Source organism: Somniosus microcephalus, chromosome 21 (assembly GCF_052327205.1).
Source record: "Somniosus microcephalus isolate GS21.2 chromosome 21, FLI_Smic_1.0, whole genome shotgun sequence".
In the NCBI taxonomy this organism is placed as follows: Eukaryota; Metazoa; Chordata; class Chondrichthyes; order Squaliformes; family Somniosidae; genus Somniosus; species Somniosus microcephalus.
Genome location: NC_141007.1, coordinates 4,544,013 through 4,563,002, shown reverse-complemented (window position 1 = coordinate 4,563,002; position 18,990 = coordinate 4,544,013). Strand labels below are relative to the sequence as shown.

The window sequence follows — 18,990 nt, the reverse complement described above, 5'->3', positions numbered from 1 at the left end:
ATGCCTATTCGAGACCACAGTGCGGGTTTAAAGCTGTTGGCGCACAACCTGTGAACTGTACCATGGAGGTAATGGCACAAGGCCATGTTTCCCCACAGGTAGCATTCATAGGGGTTGGGACATATTGGCCCCGATTTTCCCGAAGGTGCGGGGAATTGTCGGGTTCCCCGAATGTTGGGTTCCGACCCGAATCTAAATGGGTCAGCCAGCTGCACGCAATTTTCCCTCAATTGGCCAATTAAGTTCCAGTGTGTGGGCACCCTTGCTAAGTGTCCAATTCCAGTCAGAAAGCCCCACATTATGATGTCATCATTTGTGGTGCTTTTAAAGTGTCCAGCAAGCTTCTCAACCTCTGCAGGCTTCCCAACCAGTCGTACAGAATGGCAGAGGAGCCTGCACCAGCTGCTGCCAGCGGCAGAGGACGAGCTGCCGCCAAATTTGACGAGACCTCATTGCAGGCATTGGTGGACGGGGTTAGGGCCCACAGGGAGGTCCTCTTCCCTAGCTCAGGGAGGAAGAGGCCTCCCAAAGAGACCAGGGCTGCCTGGATGGAGGTGGCTGCAGAGGTCAACTCTCTGGGAGTCACCCGTCGCACCTGGATGCAGTGCAGGAAGCGCTTCCATGACCTTCACCGCACAGGGAAAGTAAGTACGAAGTTTCCATCACCCTCAACCTGATCCCCATTGCCTTTCCCCAACAGCACTTAGCTTCAGCAATCTCTTCCTCCACATCCCACTTCACAGTCACATCCATGCACCCTTACCCATTCCGTATCTCTCTATGCTCACATTCACATAACTATTCCACCATGCAGCCCTCACACTGCCTCTCACTCTGATGCTTGGAACACAACTGACAACACATAGGGAGGGCCCTTGGTCTTGCAGCCTCACAACATCTTTGTCTCCTTCTAAGTATCTATGCTATGCAATCTCTACACTCACTCCTGCACTCTCACTCAAACTCCACTTGTCTCTCTCATTGCAGGAAAAGAGAGCTCACAATAGACGAGAGCGTGCGAGGACTGGAGGAGGACCACCCTCAGTCGCCCACCTGAGCCCCTGGGAGGAAGCAGTGATGGAGATTGCTGGGGCTGACATGTCTGTGGATGCTGGGCCAGGAGAGACAGGAGCAAGCCCGCAAGCTGGTGACAGAATAGTTCCCCATCTCGCTCATTGACATAGCATGAGTTGCTGATATGATTCTGAAGCCACATCATTTGGACTTATGAGCATCTGCCAAATCCAATGTGCAAGTAGCCTTGGCATCACATCTCTAACTCTTTCCTTTACTCCCCCACAGGACCATCCGGAGCCCCCGTCGCCACTGCCGAGGAGGAAGAGGCTTTGCAGCCAGACTCCTCAGAGGAAGCTCCAGCCTCTGAGGGCGCAGCGTCAGCAGAAGTAAGCGCACCCAGCACCAGCGCAGACACTCACACCTCGGTGGGACCTTCGAGACATAGAGTAGTGTTGTCACCTGGTGTATCACAGCTCACAAGTGAGCATCAGCAGAGTGTGGAGACAGGGACAGCAGTGGAGAGTCCTCGTCAGAGGGCGCAGGCCTCTGCCAGCTCAGCTCAGCTGCATGTCGATCCTATGCCTCTGGGTCCATCCACAAGAGAGGAGGTGATGGATCTCCATGCACTGGCAGGTTTTGTCTCCAGGGTCGCTGCGAGTGTGGAGCGAATGGAGGAGTCCATGGCGAGCATGAGCAGAGCCTTATTGGAGTCAATGGCGCATGAAAGCATCACCATGGAAAGGTTGGCTACCTCCGTGGTAAGGCTGGCAACCGCCGAGGAGAGGAGGGCTGCAGCCGAGGAGAGGAGGGCTGCGGCCATGGAGGAGCTTAGTCGCCAGGGTATCGAAAACATGGTGAGTGCTCTGAATAGAATGGCATCTCTTGAGGAGCGATGGGCATCTATTGAGCACTGAAACCAGACCTTCATGGAAGTCCCTCTGAGCAGGACTTCCAGTGCTGAGACGAGTCCCCATGGCCCCCCTGATGTGCAGCAAGGTGCTCTCCAGCCACTTGCAGGCGCTGAGGGGGAGCTGACCCATGAAAGGGAGGTTGTTGGCACACCTCAAGGAAGTGGGGGCTCCTCTCCACGCACTCACACTTCCATGTCACTTCAGAGCCCTCGGTCAGAGCCCCACCGGAGTCCACACCCCAGTGAGATAGGAGTCTCAAGCCCTGCACAGCCGCAGGAGCAGCAGATTGCTGGTGAGCCCTCACAGGCTCGCCACCCCAGAGGACGCCCGCCAAAGGTGTCGAGACAGGCGCGGCAGGAAAGTGAGCAAGGGGCCTCCACATCTGCTGAAGCCACAGGGGTACCACTACGTAGGAGCACGCGTAAGAGAAAAATAAAGCACCACTAATCACAAGGGTAGTCATTTGGGTGAAAAGTCTTGTAAATAGTTTTAATGCCATCAGTTTCCTGTACATAAAAAATCTGGTGGCAACTGCTGCAGTTTTGGCGTCTGTCATTTGGCGAATGGGGATATCACATAGAGGCCTTAGGATAACTTGCAGATGTCAGCAAGCTGGTCAAATAGGTAGGAATGGGCCGGCATGGGCCACTGTCCATGGTCAGTTAAGAAGCAGTGAGGCTGCAGTGTTTGATGTACCAGGCTACGCAAATCTGCCCAGGATGAGTGCATTCCTTGCATTCCGCCCAGCAATGTTCTCGCGCACTGGTGCCGCTGGTTGGCGGGCCTCTGCAGGATGCTCGTTTCCGTCCTCCTCCTTCTCCTCCTCCTCCTCCTCCTCAGCATCATCCTCAGCATCATCCTCATCCGAGGCGGCTCTGTGAGGGGTCTCTTGGTCCTGCGGAATCGGCAAGCCACGACGCTGTGCCATGTTGTGAAGCACACAGCATACCACGACGATTTTGGAGACCCTGGCTGATGAGTACTGTAGGGCTCCACCTGATCTATTGAGGCATCTGAAGCGCATCTTCAGCAATCCGATGGTTTGCTCGATAATGCATCTGGTGGTAATGTGGCTGGAGTTGTAGCGCTCCTCAGCTTCGTTGGCTGGTCTCCTCAATGGCGTCATTAGCCAAGAGTGCAGGGGATATCCCGTGTCTCCAAGTAGCCATCCCTGAAGTTCGTTTGGCGGACTGAATAGCGGAGGCACAGCAGACTGGCACAGTATGAAGGAGTCATGGTAGCTGCCAGGGTACTTGGCACAAACATGTAAAATCACCTTCTTGTGGTCACACACCAGCTGAACGTTAAGGGAGTGGAAGCCCTTGCGGTTGACAAAAACTCCTGGATTGCGGTGGGGTGCCCTAAGGGCCACATGTGTGCAGTCAATGACACCCTGCACCCTTGGAAAGTCTGCCAGCTGAGCTAATCCAAGCGCTCGCGCCCTCACACTTGGGCGATCCCTGGTGAAATGGATGTGATTGTGCGCGAGGGCAAAGAGGGCATCGGTGACCTGTTTGATGCAAGTGTGTGCGGCCGCCTGGGAGATGCCGCTGATGTCTGCTGCTGATCCCTGGAAGGAGCCTGAGGCATAAAAGTTGAGTGTGGTGGTGACTTTGATGGCCACTGGTAAGTAGTGTGGACCTGGTGCTCTGGGCTCCAGGTCTTTCTGCAGCATTGCGCAGATGTCAGTCACAACCTCTCGCGAAAGTCGGAGCCGCCTCTGGCACTGCTGCTCAGTCATGTTGAGATAGCGGACCCTGTGTCTGTAGACCCTGTTTGGGGGGTATCTCCTGCGCCGATGACCTTCCATGCGCTGGCCCCTTCTGGCCTGTGCTGCCCCAGCCTGCCGCTCCTGCTGGTGCTGCTGTTGTTGCTGTTGCTCCAGCCTCCTCTGCTGTTGGAGATCCTCTAATGCCAGGAAGGGAAGGAACAAAAGGCCTCCCATGCTTCTGGCAGATGCCTCCGTTGAGGAGGCGCTGAGTTAGGGTGGTGAGGGGGCCTTCCCAGGAGCTCACACTGGAGAAGTGTGTGAGGCTCCAACCTTCCACAGCTGTGCCTAAGCCTTCAACAAGTTGCCCCAAGCCTTCAGCAACAAGGTCCTGCAGCCTGCAAATGCTGTCTGATTAAATCTCTTCAGTCCTGATTGACCTGCAGCTGAAAGCAAGCAAGCCAACCCTGTTCACGCCAGGTTTCATCAGCGGCATTCCCACCAGGCGCGTTTTACGTGGGGAAAGGCTGAAAATTGCAAAGGACCCTGAAAATAGGATTAAACATGCTAATAATTGATCATTAGGCTCCCGCCGACCATTCCCGCCTGCTGCGGGCGGGACTGATTCGGGTCGCGCTGAAACACAGGGGCGAAAGTCGGGCGGGGCGGGGAATCGGGTGGGGGGGTCGCGACCCCCTATTTCTGCGATTTTCGGCCCCCGCCTGCCTGAAAACCCGCCCGACAGCTGGGGGAAAATCGGGGCCATTGTGTCACCACAAGTGCGCCCCACTACCGGCATGGACAGCACATCTGGTGAGTGACAGCAGTTTTTGTTTTAAACCCGAGGCAGAAGTTCTGTTCACCTCACTGTCAGGGAAAACATCACCAACCTGCAAAGTTACGTAACACATTTCGGCTATGAAATTCCCCCTCTACCCAAACATCTTACCGCCCTATTAAAAACAGTGGTCATCTCACAGAAACATTTCTATACATTAGAGCAGAAGACAGTTGAGATAGGGGCCAAGATCTTGGATATTGTAGTTCCACCCTGGTGGGACATTTTTGAAAATATAGAGGTCCCTTCTTGGATTCGAATGGCTTCAGACATTTTAGTGGTTTGCCAGCTGGGCGTAGTTTTCTACCTGTTGTGTACAAAGTGCAAAGGAAGGGACCAGATGCTCCACTCTCAACATGAGGGAGCATGGGACAGAAACAAAAATAAAGTCTATGACCAGGTATAAAACAAACCTTAACCGTGATTAAAAATAAAGTTTGATGAGTGTGTGTGTGTCAATTTATTCTTCCTATGTCTATGTGATTTTTCCAAGTGGTGCAGGGGTGTTGGACCCCCTCCGTGCTTGGATGTGAATGTAATAAAAGTTTTTTTACCTTGTGTATTCTGATAAACACTACACCTAAAGGGAACGGGAGAGAATGTTTTGTTTGGGTATTAGTTTAGGTAACACAGGGGAAGGTTGGCTCCCGAGGATCAGAAAATTTTGCTCACAACTGCATGATACTGTAGTAATAAAGTATCACAGGGGGGGGTGTAAGGCTCACAAAATTACACAATTTCCCCCAAAGTAAAAAAGAAGAGATATTGGACTGTTTGATGGAAATATTGGGCCAAAGGGATTTAAAAATCAAAACCCCTGGAAGATTTGGCTAGTTTTAAAAGACATGTTCAGGCTTGTGGAAAAACCTGTGACAAAGGGGAGGTGGGAGGAGCCCCCGAAACACACAGTTTGAGTATTGGGCCGTCTGGGAATGTTCTGGGCCACCCCAGCCTTTACATAAAGACAATAAAACCTGTTCCCGCCGAAACTCGCAGAGCCACCAAAGTACATGAATAAAACAGTACATGCCCACAGCAAAACAAAAGAGAACATGGCCCAGCAGGAAACAACAATCAAACAGCAGTTCAAAAACAATCAGAGAGATTTCCAAAACGTTTTACATTTTTAAACTGGTTTCAAGGCAATCCCAAAACCAGTTAAAGGTCAATTAAGAATAGATGGACCATCCCCAAAGCTCATTAAAGTTAAATGGGCCATCCCCGAAGCTCGTTAAAGTTTTAAAACATATTAAAAATAACGAGCCAGCCAAATTTTACAAAGGAACCAGAGATTTGGCGGTCAGATAAGCCAGGCCTCAAACCAGTATCATTGAGGTCTGCTTGTTCAGTGAAACAGTTCGTCATCAGAAGCAGTTCAGTCATCCAACAGTGCGTTCATCATCGGAGCACACAGTCAGAACACGAGTTCAGTACAGGAGAGAAAGTACGGTTCAGAAAAAGATATCATCATTACCGTACTTAGTCGGAGAATCAGAGACTTGAAGAAAGAAGAAGGAAAAGGAAAGTCGCGGCATCCAAAAGCTTCAAGAAACCAACAACTACCAATATACAGTATTACCACCAACCAGGTAATATTGGGCCACCACGACCAACAAGAAATCAACCACCAAAAATTCGAAAATCAAAACTTGTTTCCACTCTACAGGCTAGTCTGGCTTACCCCTGGGTAAGATTTGACACAAAAGACCCTAAACACTTTACCTAACCAAAGACATTTGAGTCTTACCCGATACATCCAACTATGCAGCTAACCGCATCAGCGGACAAACCCAAACTGAAGACCCAACGCAGGTGCAGTCTTCTACCACTTCCGGGGTACGGCAGGCCCCAACCGCCACAACTAAGGAGAACCCCGAAATCGCGAACCTCTACAATCTGTCAAGAAAGTTGTTTGGCGAGCATTTCCTGGTCCTCTGGATTTCAACTTAGTTAGGATAGTGGGGTTGGGAGGGTAAGGCATTTTTTTGTCTATTGTAATTCTCCCTCGCATATTCTGAGTGTTCCCCACCCTTTTAGAGTATAAGTTTTATTGTATTGTATATTTTCCTGTCTCAAAATAAAGATCTCAATTCTTTTGACCAACCCAGTTGTCTGTTGCAATTTCATTACAACCCCCAAATAAGTCCAAAGTCTAGAACCAAAGGAATGGGAGCGATTCGAACCGCTCAGGGAGTCAGAGGTGAAGCTGACCACACACACCACTCCTTACAATTGTAGAGGGAGCTTTACGCTGTATCTAGCCCATGCTGTACCTGCCCTGGGAGTGTTTGATGGGACAGTGTAGAGGGAGCTTTATTATGTATCTAACCCGTGCTGTACTTGCCCTGGGGGTGTTTGATGGGACAGTGTAGAGGGAGCTTTACTTTGTATCTGACCCTGTGCTGTAGCTGGCCGGGGAGTGTTTCATGAGACATTGTAGAGGGAGCTGTAGCAAAAGGGGGGGGGTAGTTGGGGTGTGATTTTGGTTGCCCCTGGGGTTTGTCTCTGGCCAGGCAGAAGTATCTGAGCTGCTCCAGGCCCCTTGCGGTTTCAAATCGCTCCCCTTTCTGGTTCTGACCGCCGGACTTATTTCAGTAGCGATGTAGACAAAACGAGACTCGTGGTTGGGTGCAAAGAAGACCAGGATTTATTTAAATAAAGAATAAATTGAAAATAATGATGAATACAGCACACTTTTACTTAATACAGCACACTTTTACTTAATACAGCACACCTTTGCTTAATACAGCACACTTTTACTTAACGGGGAGGAGAAACAGACACATCGAGGGAAAATTGACTAAAATTACAATTTGGCAAAATTCCCCTTTAATTCCCACCCCTAACACCTATCTAGGTTGCCTTGTAATGGGCCAGAAAGCTTAAGCTCACCAGTGAACGCCTGCTCCGTGCCCCTGCGGTCTGTCTTAGATTCTTCACCGCCCCGAAGTAGAGATACCCCAGTAATTCAAAAGTAACTGCTGGAATTCCACTTCTTTGGGCGGGCTGTTGAGCTGTTCCTCTTGTAAGCAGGGCATCGGAGGCAAGGCGGCAGAGAGAGAGAGAATGGCTTCCTGAGGGGCTATCTTTATACCCCATTGGGAGCTGTTATCTTCGCGACCAAATCTGGATGTATCTGGGCTATACAAAAGGGACCGATCTGTCCCCATTGACTGTAATGGGTTTGAATGTGTTTCCCATTCGTTTAACTGGTTTGTGCTCAGTTTAAAATGTCTCAAGTGCTGGACAAACAAATCCTTAAGTGTTCAGTCAACAGCACTCAAGTGCTTTGTAAACAATCCATTGTCTTGTGGTCACCGCCCACCCACAACTGATTGACAGCTTTAAGTACTTAAGCCCTTGAGTCAACATTGTAGAGAGCTCGTGTAAACAAACAATCCTTTTGTTCCTCTGTTGAACTTCCTAAACCGCAGTTGATTGACAGTTTTAAGTACCTCAAGTACTTCAGTCAGTGATGGCAGATGTTCAGACAGGCTGCCTTTGTCTTCTGCCACGAGGCCTGACAGCCATTTTTGATGCCCTGGGTTTTTAAGGTACATTCCAACCAGGTTTTCTTTTAATCAAATAATCTTCAGGGGCTACAGAAATTTCCAAAATTTTGCGAAATCTTACAAAACTTTTATCTGACCCCCAGACACTGCCCTGGGAATGTTTATTTGGACAGTGTAGAGGGAACTTTACGCTGCATCTAACCCATGCTGTACCTGCCCCGGGAGTGTTTGATAGGGCAGTGTAGAGGGTGCTTTACTCTGTATCTAACTGAGCTGTACCTGCTCTGGGAATGTTTGATGGGAAAGTGTGGATGGATATTTACTCTGTATGTTACCCACTGTCCCTGCTCTCGGAGTGTTTGTTGGGAAAGTGTAAAGGGAGATTTAATCTGTATCTAACTCATGCTGTACCTGCCCTGGGAGTGTTTGATGGGACAGTGTAACAGAAGCTTTACTCTGTATTTAACCCGTGCTGTACCTGCCCTGGGAGTGTTTGATGGGACAGAGTAAAGTGAGCTTTAATCTGCATCTTACCCGTGCTCTACCTGCCCTGGGAGTGTTTGATGGGGCAGTGATGGGAGCCCCCTGCCGGTGCAGTGAAGACTTGCCTTGGCTGTTGCATTACGTCACCTGAAGTCAGACAAAAGCCTGTTGATTACGTCACCCCCGCGGCACGGGCAGCCCGCCCCTCTCCCCGGCAATGACTGACAGGAGCCGCAGCCAATACAGCGGCTGGTTTTGTTTGAAAGCCCGCCCACCGTGTGTTTTTCACGCCAGTGAGGTAGCGAGTGGCGGGACAGCCTGGGGTTTGCACCAATGGGAGAGCAGCAGGGGCGGGGCCTGGCGAGGGCGGTTTATAAAGAAGCGGCGGCGAGCGGGCAGTTGCTGGCAAGAGACGGAGGAGCGCGAGCTTATAGCGGACTGGGAGAGAAGGGAAGCAGCGACCGGCGCTCGACATGACCACCACCACCATATACCAGGGCCTCGACTCCACGGGCCGCAGCAGCTCCAGGTAGCCCTGTGGCGGTCGGCCGCTCCAACCCTGGACACCGGCTTTGTGCTGCTCAGGAGGGAGGGGCGGTGAAAGGTACCCGGCCCGGACCCTGCCCCTGGCCCGGACCGACCCTCCCCTCCCGTCCCTCCCCCCGGCCGGTTCCCTCCATCCCCCCGGCCGGTTCCCTCCATTCCCCCCCCCGGCCCGGACCTCCCTCGCCACCCCCCCCGGCCCGGTGTGAGGCGCAGAGACGAAGGGCCGGCGGTTGCAGTGGTCTGTCTATCCCCCCGGGTTGTGGGCGGGTCTGGGCCGCCTATCGCCCGGTGTCTGCGCAGGGAGGGGTCCGGAGCCGCCCGCTGTGTGTGGGATATCCCGCCCACTCCATCAATTGCACTCTGGGGCGCTGCCCCTTGAACCCTGGCTGTCCCCCCTCGGGGGCGCTGCCCCTTGAACCCTGGCTGTCCCCCCTCTGGGGCGTTGAACCCTGGCTGTCCCCCCTCTGGGGCGCTGCCCCTTGAACCCTGGCTGTCCCCCTATTCTGGGGAACTGCCCCTTGAACCCTGGCTGTTCCCCCCTCACTTTGGGGCGCTGCCCCTTGAACCTGGGCTGTTCCCCCTCACTCTGGGGTGCTGCCCCTTGAACCCTGGCTGTTTCTCTCCTTTTCTCCCCCCCCCCCCCCCCCCCTCTCCTCTCTGGGGTGCTGCCCCTTGAACCCTGGCTGTTCCCCACTCGGGTGCTGTGCTGCATTTTTTTAATAAAGCTAATTCTAACCTGATTCTTTGAGGCAGACGCAGTGCGTGTGGCTTAATCTGTTACAGCCAACTGTGAGCAGTGGGGTTAATGGATGAGTCACTAATAATGGACTCAGTCCATTAACGGCTACTTTGGAACATGGGTACATCTTTAAACTGTGCTGGAGCAGTTGTGGCAATAACCTTAATTGGAAAAAATGAGCCCTTTGTTTAAACCTTTTTGGAAGATATTCAGTATGTTCTTTGTGTTCTAAGGGGTCAGTATGAATGTAGAGAGAGCTGAATGATTCTGACAGAATGGCGTTCATCTCGAGCAGTCTGTACACATCTTGAACGCAAATTGCCGTCCATCTTTTATTCAGAATTTTTCCAAAGCTCTGCTGCTGGTTGCTCCTGTCATAGTTGGTGAATGTGTTAAGAGTGTGGTGGTTTTGAGATGACTGAGTCAGCAATATTCAATGCTGTAGCAGTGCCTGAAATGATATTGGTCCCTGTTAAATGATCCTGTTCCAGAAACATGGGTGGGTCTTCCATTCACTCTCTATTGTAGGAAACCGGTGGTCTTCAGCTATGCTATTTCCAGTCATGTTTGTTCAGCAATTGCCTTTTTAAGGAAGGGTGTCACTGATCAGGGGCAGGAACCCTGGATTGCGTTCTCCCCACCACCCCAGCTTTTTTGGAGGGGAAGATGAGTTTAGATAAAGCCAGTTGCGTACTCCCAGATCCGGCTGTACCCATGATCTTTTAGCTGACGTACAAATTGTCTGCATGTGTAGAGAGGAGACTGCCTGTGTTTGGGTGCAGACCTTTTGTCTGGCTTGGTGCTATACCAGTGGGTAATGTGCACTGGGGAGCTCAGTTAGTCTGTCTTTAATGAGGGTTTACAATCCAGATTTGCTTGTTTGAACATGGTGCATATGCATGGCAGAACGCACATTTTGCACAGCTCCTTTGGCATTAATTCATTGTTCTGATTTAACACAGCCTCTGGTTCAGTAACTTAAACTTGGATGCTGCTAAGTGGAGGGAGTGGTTGTGCATTTGCCATCTGCTGTTTCATTCAATAATGTCTGTTCGCCAGCACTTTAAATGTGCTCCTGTTTAAAATGCTTACAGTATACTAATCCTTCAATCTGCTAGAAGTTTCCTTGTGATTTGGTATAGAGAATGAGATGACAAAGGTGGGGTCTTGCTGTATTATCTGAAGTTTAAAGGGTCTAGGGCTAGATTGATTCAGGTGGCTTTTCTGATCTTTATTCTGACACTGCATTTGGTTAAATTCTCATTGTTTCCAAATTTATTTCCATTTAAGTGAGCTTCCCTGTACTTGTGGGCTGATGTGTTGGGAATGGATTGTTTCAGAAGCTTTGTGGTGGACAGCTGTACTGCCCAGCCTTTCTGAAGCTGTGTAGGGAGAGAGAATTGACACTACTTTTGAGGTACTGTTCCTATTGAACAGCATGTTCATACTGTAATAAAAACACACAATGCTGGGAATACTGAGCAGGTCAGGCAGCATCTGTGGGGAGAGAAACGATAAATGTTTTAGGTGGCTGACTTTTTGTTCATACTGTCTTGTTAGTGGAATTTGCGTTCATTCAAGATTATATATAAAAACAGATAGTAAGAGTTTTTATAGTTATATAAAAAGAGAAAGGGTGGCTAAAGTAAATGTTGGTCCCTTAGAGGATGAGACTGGGAAATTAATGGTGGGAAATATGGCGATGATAAAAACCCTGAATATTTTACATCAGTCTTTACAGTAGAGGACACTAAGAATATCCCAACACTGGACAAACAGGGGGCTAAAGGGGGGGGGAGGAGCTAAACACGATCAAAATCACTAAGGAAGTGGTACTCGGTAAAATAATGGGACTCAAGGCGGATAAATCACCTGGACCTGATGGCTTACATCCTAGGGTCTTGAGGGAAGTGGTGGTAGGGATTGTGGATGCATTGGTAATTTTCCAAAACTCCCTGGACTCGGCAATGGTCCCAGCAGACTGGGAAACTGCTAATGTACCACCCTTTATTTAAAAAGGGCAGCAGACAGAAGGCTGGAAACTATAGACCGGTTAGCCTAACATCTGTGGTAGGTAAAATTTTGGAGTCCATTATTAAGGAGACAGTAACAGGACATTTGGATAATCATAATTTAATAGGACAAAGTCAGCATGGTTTTATGAAGGGGAAGTCATGTTTGACAAATTTGCTGGAGTTCTTTGAGGAAGTAACATATAGGGTGGATAAAGGGGAACCAGTGGATGTAGTGTATTTAGACTTCCAAAAGGCATTTGACAAGGTGCCACACAAGATTATTGCTTAAGATAAAAATCACAGGATTGGGGGTAATATTCTGGCATGGATAGAGGATTGGCTATCTAACAGAAGGCAGAGAGTTGGGATAAATGGTTCATTCTCAGACTGGCAATCAGTAACTAGTGGTGTTCCGCAGGGGTCAGTGCTGGGTCCCCAACTCTTTACAATCTATATTAACGATTTGGAGGAGGGGACCGAGTGTAACATATCAAAGTTTGCAGATGATACTAAGATGGGAGGGAAAGTAGTGAGTGAGGAGGACATAAAAAACCTGCAAGGGGACATAGACAGGCTAAGTAAGTGGGCAGAGATTTGGCAGATGGAATACAATACTGGAAAGTGTGAGGTTATGCACTTTGGCAGGAAAAATCGTAGAGCAAGTTATTATCTTAATGGCAAGAAACTGGAAAGTACTGAAGTACAAAGGGATCTGGGGGTCCTGGTGCACGAAACTCAAAAGGTTAGTATGCAGGTGCAGCAAGTGATTAAGAAGGCCAATGGAATGTTGGCTTTCATTGCTAGGGGGATAGAATATAAAAATAGGGAGGCATTGCTTCAGTTGTACAAGGTATTGGTGAGACCGCACCTGGAATACTGCGTACAGTTTTGGTGTCCATACTTAAGAAAGGACGTACTTGCTCTCGAGTCAGTACAAAGAAGGTTCACTCGGTTAATCCCGGGGATGAGGGGATGGACATATGAGGAGAGGTTGAGTAGATTGGGACTCTACTCATTGGAGTTCAGAAGAATGAGAGGCGATCTTATTGAAACATAAGATTGTGAAGGGGTTGGATCGGGTGGGTGCGGGGAGGATGTTCCCGATGATGGGTGAAACTAGAACTAGGGGGCATAGTCTTAGAATAAGGGGCTGCTCGTTCTAAACTGAGATGAGGAGGAACTACTTCACTCAGAGGGTGGTAGGTCCATGGAATATGCTGCCCCAAAAAACTGTAGAAGCTACATCATTACATAAATTTAAAACAGAAATAGACAGTTTCCTAGAAGTAAAGGGAATTAAGGGTTGCGGGCAGGAATTTGGACATGAGTCTAGGTTCGGATCGGTCATGGCCCTGTGGGTAGCGGAGCGGGCCCAGGGGCCATGTAGCCTGATCCTGCTCCTATTTCATGTGTCTAATTCTTAGATTCAGGAGATGGTTCTGTGATAGTGGGTTGGCGGTTAGGATCAGATATGATCTTATTGAATGGCGGAGCAGGCTCGAGGGGCCGATTGGCCTACTCCTGCTCCTATTTGTTATGTTATTAGATTGGACAGGTGGATGAAGGAATGTGGGATCAGGATGGGTAATTGTGATTTCGAACTATTTGCTCATGTGGAGGGTAAATGCTGACACAACTGGTTGGACCGACTGGCCTGCTTCAATGTTGTAACTTGTAAAATTAATTTGGCAGGGGGCTGGATACCAGGATGTAATTAGAAAGGGGACATGCAGTGCTTGGAGGATTGGAAGAGGCAGCGAGCACTGAAATAAAACAGTAAGGTATTGGGTGGGGTCCAACTAAGAATACAAGATGGTCTCGGATGGGTTTACAGTGTATGTATGTGACTGCACGAAGCGTAGTAAACAAGGTAAGTGAGCTGCAGGCAGAAATAGACACATGGGGATATGATGTGGCAATGATGGAGACCTGGCTCAAAAAAGGGCAGGATTGGGTATTAAATATTCCTGGTTATAAGGTGTTTAGGGAAGGAAAGATGGGAGGTGGTGTGGCAGTAATGGTTAGAGAGAAGGTTGGTGCTGGAGAGGGAGGATGTCCTGGAGGGGTCAAGGACAGAATCTATATGGCTAGAGTTAATAAATAATAAAGGTGCATGACACTAGGTGTATTCTATAGGCTACCAACTTGTGGGAAAGATATGGAGGGGCAAATTTGCAGAGAAATTAGTGGTGCAAGAACTAGAGTAGTGATAATGGGGGACTTCAATTATCCTAATATAGACTGGGATAATAGTGTAAAAGGCAGAGAGGGGGAAGAATTTCTGAAGTGTTCAGGAGAACTTTCTTGATCAGTGTTTCTGGCCCAATGAGGAAGGAGGCATTGCTGGTTCTGGGGATGAGGTAGCTCAAGTGGAGCAAGTGACAGTAGGAGAACATTTAGGGAACTGTGATCATAGTGTCATAATGTGTAGATTAGCTTTGGAAAAGGACAGGGAGCAATCTAGAGTAAGAGAATGTTTAACTGGGGGAAGGCCAATTTCAGTTGGATGAGAATGGATCTGGCCTGGGTAAACTGGAATCAAAGATTGGCAGGCAAAACTGTAGTGGAACAATGGGCTGCCTTTAAAGAGGAAATAGTTTGGGTACAGTCGAGGTACATTCCCACTAGGGGAGGGGGTGGGGGGGAAGACAGGGCAACTAAAGTCAGTTCCTTGGATGACGAAACAGATAGCCAATATGTTGAAGCGCAAAGAGCGTGTATGACGGATGTCAGGTTGCAAATACATCTGAGAATGAGATTATATACAGAAAGGTCAGGAAGTGAAAGAGGGGCACGAGAATAGATTGGCAGCCAACATAATAGGTAATTCAAAAGTCTTCTATAGGCTTATAAATAGTAAGAGGAGGGGTGGGGCCGATTAGGGACCAAAAAGGAGACCTATGCATGGAGGCAGAGGGTATGGCTGAGGTACTAAATGAGTACTTTGCATCTGTTTTCACCAAATAAGAGGATGCTGCCATAGACATAGTGAAGGAGGAGGTAGAGGAGATACTGGATGGGATAAGAATTGAGAAAGAAGTAGTATTAGAAAGGCAGGCTGTACTTGAATCACCAGGAGTGGATGGGATGCATCCTAGGATATTGAGGGTGGAAATTGTGGAGGTACTGGCCATAATATTCCAATCCTCAAAAAAGGGTGTAAAGATAAACCCAGCAACTACAGGCCAGTCAGTTTAACCTCAGTAGTGGGGAAGCTTTTAGAAACAGTAATCAGGGACAAAATTAGGTCCACAATGCTGCCTGATCTGAGTGTTTACAGCATTTTCTGTGACAAAATTAAGTCACTTGGAGGGGGGGGAATTAATTAAGGAAAGCCAGCACAGATTTGTTAAAGGCAAATCGTGTTTAACCAACTTGATCGAGTTTTTTGATGAGGTAACAGGGTTGATGAGGGTAATGTGGTTGATGTGGTGTACATGGATTTCCAAAAGGCATTTGTCAAAGTGCCACATAATGGGCTCGCCAGCAAAGTTGAAGCCCATGGAATAAAAGGGACAGTGGCAGCATGGATATGGAATTGGCTAAGGAAACAGTGGTGAGCGGTTGTTTTTCAGACTGGAGGAAGGTATACAGTGGTGTTCCCCAGGGGTCGGTTCTAGGACCACTGCTTTCTTGATGTATATTAATGACTTGGATGTGGGTGCACAGGGCACAATTTCAACATTTGCAGACGAGACAAAACTTGGAAGTATAGTGAACAGTGAGGAGGAGAGTGATAGACTTCAGGAAGACAAACAGGCCGGTGAAATGGGCAGATATGTGGCAGATGAAATGTAACGCAGAAAAGTGTGAAGTGATGCATTTTGGTAGAAAGAATGAGGAGAGGACAAATAAACTAAATGGTACAATCCTAAAGGGGTGCACAGAGACCTGGGGGTATGTGTGCACAAATCGTTGAAGGTGGCAGGGCAGGTTGAGAAAGCAGTTAAAAAGGCTTATGGGATCCTGGGCTTCATAGAGGTATCGAGTACAAAAGTGTGGAAATTATGATGATCCTGTATAAAACACTGGTCTGGCCCCAACTGGAGTACTGTGTCCAATTCTGGGCACTGCATTTTAGGAAGGATGTGAAGGCCTTCGAGAAGATGCAGAAACAATTTGAGAATGATTCCAGGAATGAGGGACTTCAGTTACATTGATAGACTGGAGAAGCTGGGGTTGTTCTCCTTGGAGCAGAGAGGATTGAGAGGAGATTTGATGGAGGTGTTCAAAATCATGAAGGGTCTGAACAGAGTGGCTAGAGGAACTGTTCCCATTGGCGGAAGGGTAGAGAACCAGAGGACACAGATTTAAGTGATTGGCGAAAGAACCAAACTTTTTATGCAGCGAGTGGTTAGGATCTGGAATACACTGCCTGAAGGGTGGTGGAGGAAGACTCGATCTTGTCTTTCAAAAGGGAGCTGGATAAGTATTTGAAAGAGAAAACTTTGCAGGGCTATGGGGAACGGGCAGGAGAGTGGGACTAGCTGAGTCAGCACGGGGTGAATGGCTGCCTTCTGTGCAGTAAGATTTCTTTACACTTGTGCTCCAATCCCTTTTGTAATAAAAGCTAACGTACCATTTGCTTTCCATGATGCTGTATGTGTAACCTTTTCCTGGTGATTAGCTGAATAATGCTCTTCAGTAGCCCTCTTCGAGGGCTGTTTCGATGTTGTGGATATTTGAGATTTATGGAAGTTTAAATATTTTATTTTATAAGCAGAGTGTTGCAGCCTCCCGGTGGCGGATCCAGCATCTCATTTGGGGTGGAGGAAAATGTCAAACCAGTGCATTCTCGGTCAAACAAGACGGCATCGAATATCTTTGGACCGCCAGTTGACAGCCAGCCTGTGGCTAGAAGAAGCAACCCTCCAGGTACAGTGCAATGTGTGATGGCTGGTTGAGTAAACAGGCCTGACTTGAGTTGAATTTCTGCCTCGCATGTTCCCTACAATCCCTCATTATAGCCTGTTGAAAATGGTGCCTGCTGTTGGCGGGCATTATACTGAATTGTGTTTTAGTTCTCCACTTTTGGTATTTTATGCCATCAAAGACTTGCAGTCTCCGAGCAGACCTTTGTGTAGAATGTCACTCCAGAGTTTGAGTGGATTGTGTGCCATGCAATAGAATTCACACTTCGATTTATGTTCAGAACAGACATTTTGTGTAACGGTAATAGTCTGTTCTAACAGACAATGCAGATCGGTAAGGGTTTGAGGAATTCTGTATGCTGGGAGGTGAAACTAAGTCTGTTGGAATAACTATGGGGTTGTGCTGTACCTCAAGACAAGTCATGGGCTTCTGAATCCAAGATTAAACTAGCTCCTTGTATCGACTAATATCTAATTCCACAAGGCATATCTGCACCTTGCGCCAATATTCTTTTGTGAAATCTAAACTTGAGTCTATGGACCAAATGTACTTTTGCCTCCAGAGAATCTGTTCCTGAAGGCTCATGGTATTCTCTAGTTTAAAACATCTGGTCCAAGCTAAATGAGTCTTCAAGCAGTCAGTGCTGAGGGAGTGCTGCACTGTTAACAGTGCTGTCTTTTGTATAGCTGATGTCCAGTCTGCTCTCGGGTGGATGTAAAAGATCGAGTCACTTTGAAGAGCTGGGGAGGTCTCCTGATATCCTGGCCTACATTAATCCCTCATTCAACATCAGTAAAACAGATTCTCTGGTCGTTTATGGAGTCTTGTGCAAATTGGCTGCAATATTTCCCTCGGTGAAGGGTGCTTAAATAACACCAACTTGCATTCGTAGAGCACTTTTAATGTAGTCAAATGTACCAAGGTGCTTCATAGAGTAATTGGTCAAAAGTTGACATTGAGCCAAAGGAGCAGACATTAGGACAGGTGACCAAAGACTTGATCAAAAAGGTAACTTTTAAAGGTGAGAGGCAGAAAGGTTTAGGGAGGAAATTCCAGAGCGTGGGGCCTAGACGGCCGCAAATGGTGGGACAAAGGAAGCGGCGGATGCACAGGAGGTCAGGGTTGGAGGAATGCAGGCTATGGAGGGATTTGGACAAGAGGGTGAGAATTTTAAGATCGTGGTGTTGTGTCAGGAGCCAGTGTCGGGCTGAGAGCGCGGTTGATGAGTGAGTGGGGTTTACTGCTAGGATACAGGCAGCAGAGTTTTGGATGAGCTTAAAATTTATGGGGGGTAGAAGAGGTGCGGCTGACCAAGAGTAGTGGAATAGTTAAGTCTAGAGGTAACAAGCATGGTTAAGGGTTTCGGCAGTAGGGGTGGAAACTGGCGATTAGAGTTGGAAGTAGGTGGTCTTTGTGACTGAGGATATGGGGTCGGAAGCTGATCTTGGGGTGGGGTGGGGGGGGGGGGCCGGGGGGCCCCCCAAGTAGGATGCAAACAGTCTAGTTCAGCATAGCAAGGGAGGGTATGGAGTTTGTGGTGGGGACTGAAGACAATGACTTTGGTCTTCCCACTGTTAAATTGGAGGAAATTTCTGCTCATGCAGGACTGGATGTTGAACAAGCAGCGTGATCGCATTGAGGGAGAGGTGGTGGTGAGGTAGGAGCTGGGGGTCATCTGTGTACATGTGGCGTGTTGAGCCAAAGGCTAGCATGTAAATGGGGAGCTCGGATAGATCCTTGGAACACTACGTAGTGGGAAGAGAAGCCACTGCAGGAGATTCTCTGGCTATTGCTGGATAGGCAAGAGTGGAACTAGGCGAGGGCACCCTGATTAACTGGACAACAGAAGAGAGGTGTTGGAGAATGGTGTGGTCAACTTTGGCAAAGGCTGCAGACAGGTCAAGAAGGATGGAGGTATTGTGCACCATGGCTAGTCACGAGATGTCCTTTGTGACTGTTTCAGTGCTGTGGAAGGGGTGAAAACCTGATTGGAGAGGTTCTAAATGCAAGTTCAGTTCATTAATGTTGAATGCCAACAGAATTGGAATCTGTCAGTTGGGATAGTGACCTGAGCCCTTGGTCAACATGAGTCAGCATGGATTTGTAAATGGCAAATCAAGCCTAACTACAGGAAACTCTGGTATCCGGCACTGACGGGACCGGGATGGTGCCGGTTGATTAAAAATTTCGGATGATGGAGAGGGTTATCTACCGAGGCTATTTTTAACAGTCAGACTCCTGTTATTGAGGTGTTTGGACTTCCGACCGCGCCAAGAAGCCGAGTAGTGGCAGTTTGGAGAACTACCCCCACTGACTAACTCGGCCACCGCAGGAGACTCGGACTCGGCA

At 48.6% G+C, this 18,990-nt stretch overlaps 1 protein-coding gene across 2 annotated transcripts in view; it reads left to right on the top strand.

The window, feature by feature from the left end:
- The first annotated feature begins 8,843 nt into the window (after positions 1 to 8,843).
- The window catches only part of LOC147102557 (jupiter microtubule associated homolog 1-like), a 43,368-nt gene continuing 33,221 nt past the window's right edge, over positions 8,844 to 18,990 (top strand). Inside the window, exons 1-2 of one of the 2 annotated variants that reach the window (XM_085963206.1) lie at positions 8,844 to 8,998; positions 16,493 to 16,644. In XM_085963206.1, coding sequence (XP_085819332.1) covers positions 8,943 to 8,998; positions 16,493 to 16,644 — 208 coding nt within the window. In that variant the 5' untranslated portion in view covers positions 8,844 to 8,942. Of the gene's footprint in view, positions 8,999 to 16,489; positions 16,645 to 18,990 lie in introns of both variants that reach the window. The other variant, XM_085963205.1, reaches the window with a different exon arrangement.